This window comes from Lepisma saccharinum, chromosome 5 (genome assembly GCF_977018435.1).
Source record: "Lepisma saccharinum chromosome 5, izLepSacc3.1, whole genome shotgun sequence".
Lineage (NCBI taxonomy): Eukaryota > Metazoa > Arthropoda > Insecta > Zygentoma > Lepismatidae > Lepisma > Lepisma saccharinum.
Window position 1 is genome coordinate 78372900 of NC_139233.1, and position 7584 is coordinate 78380483.

The 7584-nt window shown below is 38.5% G+C and overlaps 1 protein-coding gene across 1 annotated transcript; it reads left to right on the forward strand.

The window, feature by feature from the left end:
* The first annotated feature begins 98 nt into the window (after positions 1–98).
* Positions 99–731, forward strand: LOC145988090 (uncharacterized). The gene has a single exon (XM_083122923.1). It carries the CDS (start codon positions 99–101, stop codon positions 729–731), a length of 633 nt encoding a protein of 210 aa, XP_082979049.1.
* The last annotated feature ends 6853 nt before the right edge of the window (positions 732–7584 follow it).

The following is a 7584-nucleotide window of genomic DNA, read 5'->3' on the forward strand; positions in this document are numbered from 1 at the left end:
GATTTGTTTTGCTGCACGCCGGTGGTAAGATGGGGTTTGTAGAGGGGGCTAAACATGTTTTTTTAGCTAAAAAAAATGTTGCTGACTACCATGACGAAATGGACAGTGTTCGGTTTGAACGGTGGTTCAAGGAGCAATTGCTGCCCAATATTCAGCCAGGGACGGTCATTGTTATGGACATCGCGTCTTACCACTGTAGAAAATTAGAAACTCTTCCTACTTCCAAAACCCGTAAGGAAGAAATTAGGGAATGGTTGAAATCAAAAAATATCGCCTTTTCAGATGATTCTCTTAAAAGAGAATTGCTCAGTCTCGTGAATTCTGTGCGACACCAATTTAATATTAATTACGTTGACTCGATTGCAGAAGAACGTGGAGCAATTGTTTGTAGACTTCCCCCATACCATTGTGAACTGAATCCTATTGAAATGGTATGGAGTCAGGTTAAAGGGCATGTTGGGCGGCATAACGTTAACTTTAAAGTGAAAGAAATGGGACCTTTGATAGACATTGCGTTTCAATCAGTTACCCTGGAGCAATGGTCGAATTACTGCAGACACGTTGAAGGGATAGAAGAGGAAATGTGGAATGCCGACCTACTACAGGATGACATCGAACCTTTAATCATTAGGTTAAGCAGCAATTCTTCCATCAGTGGCACAAGTTCTGACAGCAGTGGCCAATCCTCCCAAGACTCGTCGATGGAGGGTGTTGATCCAATGTCCGATTAAAGTAACAATAATTAATTTATATAAATATGTAACACATTACCATATCTCAATGTTATTCAATGAAATAATTACAGAGAAAGGCGAATGAATATTAAATGTGCCTGTGTATTAAATTAAATCTAATGGGAAAATAACATGCTAATGGACTGTAACGTTCACAGTATAATATTAATATTAATAATTTCATATAATTATCATTATATATACAAAATATGTAACACCTTCATTGTGAAGGAAGCTCATCATTTCCCGGCGACATGAGCTAGCGCTGTATTGGCAACACTGTGCGGTTTCTCCATAAGCGCCGTTGTGTCTTCTGAACGTGAAAACGTCTTTTTTTTCTAGACAATTTAACGATTTGTATCCCCAACGCCCTAGTATTGACTATAAGTATGTTTCAGACCTTGTGAAAAAATTCCGTGAAGCGTAAAGCGTCAATGACAGACGACGTCCATGACGACAACAGTGTTGAAAGTGATAGGACGCGTGACTGTAAACCCTGAAACGTCCCTCAGACAAATAGAAGGAGCAAGTAACATTCCACGGAGTTCTATCAGTAAGGTGTTAAAATTACACAAATTTCATCCTTACAAAATGCAGATAAAGCAAGAACTAGGAGATGATGATTTCAATAGACGAATTGAGTTTTGCGAAATTATGTGCGACAGGATTGCTAACAACGAGAACTTCTTGCACAACATCTGTTTCAGTGATGAAAGTTATTTTTTCCTAAATGGTTGTGTTAATAAACACAATGTTCGAGTATGGGCAGATGTTAATCCCCATTGTGAGGGAAGGCCATACGCAAAGACATGAGAAGATTAATGTGTGGACAGGGATTTTAGGAAACCATATAATTGGACTCCTATTTCTTAATGGCAATTTAAACGGTAATCTGTGCCTGCAAATTCTACGTGACACAGTGGATCCCTTGGTAACGGATCTTGTAGAAAACTCAGTCGATGTCAACGGTGTGCCTGAATTTCATGCGGACAATATCGTTTTTCAGCAAGATGATGTCCTGCATGCTACAGCCGGGACGTACGTGAGTACTTGAACGAACATTATCCCAATTGCTGGATAGGCCGTCGTGGTACCATCGAATGGCCTGCGAGATCGCCTGATTTGTCTCCGAACGATTCTTTTTATCCTTTGGGGACACCTTAAATCTGTTGTGTATAAACAGAACCTAGTAGTCTTGCTGATCTGCAACAAAGAATAATAGCAGCCTGTAGAGACATTTCAGCAGACACGTTCAGCAAAGTGCGACGTGCATTTCATACTCATCTGTTCTACTGCCAAGAAGTGAATGGGGCTCATTTCGAACATCTTCTGTAAATAATAGGTAGGCTAAGCTCAATTTGATTTTTAGTGGTGTACGTGTTGTAACATCTTGTAAACCCCTGCCCCCATTTGCCTTCATTTGACATTGTACATGTAACTACGTGCCTCCCTCACCATTTGACTTAAGTTGCGATTGTGCATGTCGGTCCTTGTCGTCCTGGTAGCAATTTCAGGAGGCTCGATGATATGCGGTTTTGTGTACGGACGCTTCCCATCACTTGGGGGGGGGGGGTGTACGTATTTGTAGACACTGCTAGGATATCTGCGAATAATGCTACAGTGTAAGAACAGTTTTTCAGCTCCCACTGTTGTCTAGGATTACTACTGTAGGAGTTGGAGTCCTGTCCAATGCTGGTCATGTTCCACATTTGATTTCACGCCATTGTCAATTGGAGCTACGTAGAGACCCCGGATTTGCTGTATTATTGTTGTTATGATAAGACCTTTCAAACGACACATTCTTCGACCCCCCCCCCCCTTGCTATTTGAAAAAAATGAGTCGACCCCAGGTAGGGAATGGTTGTCCTCAAAACGTTTCCCCCCTGAACATCATGAAATACCTGTTTCGCCATTTCTTCCTATTTACAGCCGTTCTCACAATACCCAGGGTGAGGTGGACACCCTGTATAGGCCTATATATTAGAAAGTTCTAATAATTTTGTGTCTGGAGGTGAGTGATTTTTGTGTGTGTGTATAATATTTATCTTCCTGTTTTGTACCTTATTTCATTTGTATTTTGTACAGAGTCTGAAGAAGACCTCGCTAGAAGGTTGAAAAGTAACGTTTAGTTTGTTTTAAAATAAAATAAATTCTGCCTTGGTCAACATATTGACTTTTTGGTTATCATGGAAACAAGGCTTAATGGCGTTATCATTGAAATAATAAGTGTACACTAGATATATAAATTCATTACAATATACAGTATAATAAAGCGCCGTAATAAAGTAATGGCACGCGACATGAGCGAATACAAAAACAACGAAGTGACTACTTGTTTTGAGGAACAGAAAACGGTAGAATATCTGAGTGTTTATCATGATCGACCTTAATGTCTGAACCTGACATCAAATGACAAAAAAATTTAAATTCAGTTTAGAAAAATTTGCACTTCTCAAGTTTTATGGGCACATTTGTCTCCTGCAATGTTTTGCAGAATATTTTCCAGATGCTCAAAATGTTTCTCTATTGTTAGGCTAATTATTAAAATGTCATTCACATATATATTAAGAAATGAATCTGCCTCTGGTCCGAAACCTTATTCATTTTCTCAACAAGAACAGAAACAGAGGATTTTATACCTCAAATGGCAAGTAATAAAATGCATGCTGTCGTCCGCGATAGGAAAAGGGCGTACCATTGTGTGAATCAGGCGTGAGTGGTATTTAAAAATATCCACAGGAGAGCTCTATTGAAAAAATATCTCGCACCATTAAAATGCTGAAGTAGCTCATTTGTAGGTTCAACATGGGTAAGTGGTGAAATTACATGTTGGTTTACTCGACGATAATCCACTACTGGACGCCACTCACTGTTAGATTTTTGGACGATATGTACGAAGTTTAAATAAGGCGAAGACATCTCCTTAATTATTCCCCAGGCTAGTTCCTTTTCTAATGCTGCTCTTTTTGCAATAGCTACCGGGTATATAGGAACCTTAATGGATTCCTATGTGTACAGTTCAATTTGATAAGGTTCTGCAAATGCAGATCGGGGTTGGTCAGAAAGCAAACGATGATATCTTATTATAAGATTCTCAAGCTGAAACTGCTGCTCCCTGTTGAGTGATTCACACGACCGCACATTTGTTGTGATCTGGTCTAAAGAAACGACAAGTGCATATTTCAATTTCTCTGGTGCATTCCTTGACTACAGTAATCCGCCTTTGCTAGAGTTTAATGGCTGAACCAATTCACAACCAGTAAACCGCCATCAAACTAATTTAATTTCTTCTAAAATATAGTATAGCTTTGTATTGCCTTAGAAATGGTATTTCCATAATTAATTCAGCATGTAGTTGTTACAATGCAAATATCTTCAAAGAAAAACTTCCGAGTTAATTGAAATACTTATAATCTTTCTTCCTGCAACACGAAATTTCTGCTGTCCAGCAAAAGGTAATAGCGTAGGCTAAGTTGATCCACTGCATCGAGTTTGGCAGTCGGTATAATAGATTTTATGCTACACCACAATTCATAACTAACTAAATTACACTGACTTCGCTGTCAGTGGCAAATTGTATACTATTGCTACAAACGGTTCCCATGATAAGAGGTAGGTATGCCAGTGTATTTAAAGTTCAAGTAGGTTTATATTCATACCACTCGAATTGGGATAATATTGAAAGAGCATAACAATGATGAACTTGAGATGGAAACAGAATTACATTTAACAGCGTTCTGAGGACTTGTGCCTATGTCATCACATACGATGTGACTTACACGGACCCTCCATTATGTTAGTACGAGAAAAGTGGTCCACGTTCACCCACAACGTTCGTTTATGTTTCTTCAGGAGCAGTAATAAATTCCGTTTGGAAAAATTTGCACTTAAGTTTTATGGGCATATTTGTCTCCTGCAATGTTTTGCAGAACATTTTCCAGATGCTCAAAATGTTTCTCTATTGTTATTCGACACTGCAATTGCATTGCAACTGTTTACCGGTGACAACTGAGACGACGAATATCCACAATTAGCACATATTGCATGGTTTGCACGAGTGGAAATTATCGTCAGAGAACAACTGAGTGTTAGGATTCAGTGTACATTGTTGTCGCTGTTGCTTGTTTCTGGCATTAGAACTGATCCCCATAAATCTACCATTATTTTTGAAGTATTGACAACTTTGTGTGCTCTTATTTTGCGGGAAATTTTGAGTTACTGTACCATTACACCCATAACGCTTATTTGCTCTCTTAGTTATATTAGGTTTCCCAAAATTATTATTCCTTTTAAAAATCATCGATTTCTGACTGGAGCGTAATTGTTGGTTTTCATCAACAGATAGACATCTGTAGGTTGTATCTTGACTCTTATTTTCATCGCGAGAAGAAGCAAAATTAACACTATCGTTAGATCTTACAACATTACAGTACATCTTGAACCTTCATTTCCATTAGATTGATCACCATTCGTAAACGATGAACGTTTAGCAACACTTTCAACTCTCGTTGTAGGGCTTGTAGAGTTAAGAAAAATCAGCGGGTAAGGATTTTTCTTAACTCCACAAGCAGATCAAACATTTGGAAAGGAACATTACCTTGTCCGTTGACGTCTCGGCCAACACTGAAGGACGAATGCTAATTTCTTGAATATTTTCTTGACTTCGTTTCCATTACCCAGGAGCTTTAATATTGAACGGATCATAAGATGAATCACAATCTTTACAGAAGCAATTTTCCTCTAACTGATATAACTCTCAATGCCTATCTAACAAACCCAAACATTGTAAATGGTACCAATGGCCACAATTTTCACAACCAACGTTTCCATCTCGGATCTTTGCAGCACTTCACCATATTCATGGTATCGTTCCTGTTTCGCAATTCATCAGATTCATCACCACAATTGATAGATCTAGCTGTAAGACTTGTTTTGGATCTCAGATTATAAGGATTACTGCATGAGTACGTGCTAGAAATGTATGTACAAACTAAATTCACAAGAACAATATGTAAGTGAACACTTAATCAAACGTTGGAAGCGTCGAATGACATGAGTACCTGGGGGAAACCCCGGGGGGTAAAGGCGGTCAGGGGCGTGATGCTGATCACATCACCCCCACTCATGACCGGATCAAGAAAGTGTGGGGCGTTACCCCACACCCCTTATACGCCTTCATGGCGTGGTGCTAAGCACAGGGGAGCACTTTACCTTTTTACTTTTTACACTTAATCAAAACGCATCACTCGAGTTCGTGCTGATAACGGCCACATTGCGAAACCACCAATTACACTCTAACGATCATTGTCACACAATTGAATTAGTTTATAACTGTGTAGAAACATAACACGAATGTGAAGATATAACTTCTGTTGGTTAAAAGTAGACAAATAACTACCCAAGATGAAGTTCATTATTGTCTTTATTCCGTTTCGTTAAACAGAAACTCTGTACATGACTTTTCTATTAATTTTCGTTGCTATAGAAAAGTCAGAATTCCAAATATTGCATTATTTATACAGCTTTTAGCGCAAATAAATAACACAAAATATAATTAACGTTGTACAAAGCCATTATTATACATTTTTAACTGTTAATAGAAAGTGAGTTGTCTAACATGAAGTTAATAATTTTAATAAACATATAATCATATATTCTGGATCCATGGGAGTGTCACCATGAAAGAAAACGATACATGATTTTTCTGAGTTCAGAAAGAGAAAAAACCTGAAGATATCAAGTATGATGTAGGGTACAGACGCTTATGTTATTTAAATATTGTTCTAACTGCGGGTAAAACATTGTATTTGTGAAGAAACGAGGAGTGATATAAAGGTGTTGTTTTTCTTTCCTTGTATTCATTTCCAAAGCGAAGATTATTAAGGCTGACTGATTATGAGGAACAAATTAAAACCTTTTGTTTTGCCGCTGGATGAAAATAGGTGATCTTTAATAAATCGGGTGCGCTGATTTAAAAAATCATAACAAAAATGCTGTATCACGTACCATTTCTGGTAGAAACCATTTTGAAAAATTTTCACCGCACATTAAAAGAAGGGTAAAATATAGCATATTGCTCCAAACCTTAATGTGATAGTGTGAATTTTAGTAATACATTGGGTTCATAGAATACCAAATATGATTGTAAATGATGTAGTTATGACATGCACCAAAATTTGCAGTTGCATTAAAATAGTAAACATTAAAGTAAACAGTAAAAATAACGCACCTTCAAAACGTATTTTTGAATGATTTCCGCTTGTTGAACATCTGAGACTGTGTTCCAGCAGTAATCCGCTAGTAAACTGGGAGACCATAAAATGGGTACCTGGGGGAAACCCTGGGGGTAAAGGCGGTCAGGGGCGTGATGCTGATCACATCACCCTCACTCACGACCAGATCAAGAAAGTGTGGGGCGTTACCCCCACACCCCCTATACGCCTTCATGGCGTGGTGCTATGCACAGGGGACCACTTTACCTTTTTACCTTTACCATCTGCCTTTATAACGGTTTTTTTTTTCCATTTCTGGGATTCGTTGGTGAAAGATCGCCCTGCTCGTCACTCACTGCACCCAGATTAGAGGGGAAAAAGTCTAAATAGGAACACAGAAAGTGTATCTTCAAAGACATATTGCATCCCATTTTTTGTATATTGCCAGCATACATTCTACAAGTTCAGAATAATTGTGAGCCCTATGGTTGCCAAGGAAATTGCGACACACACCCTTGAACGCACCCCATGCTGCTTTCTCACATTCACTTAACAGTTCTTCAAAATCGGGATCGTTCGTTACCTCCCGGATTTGAGGGCCAATACATATACCTTCTTTCATTTTAGCATCGCTTACA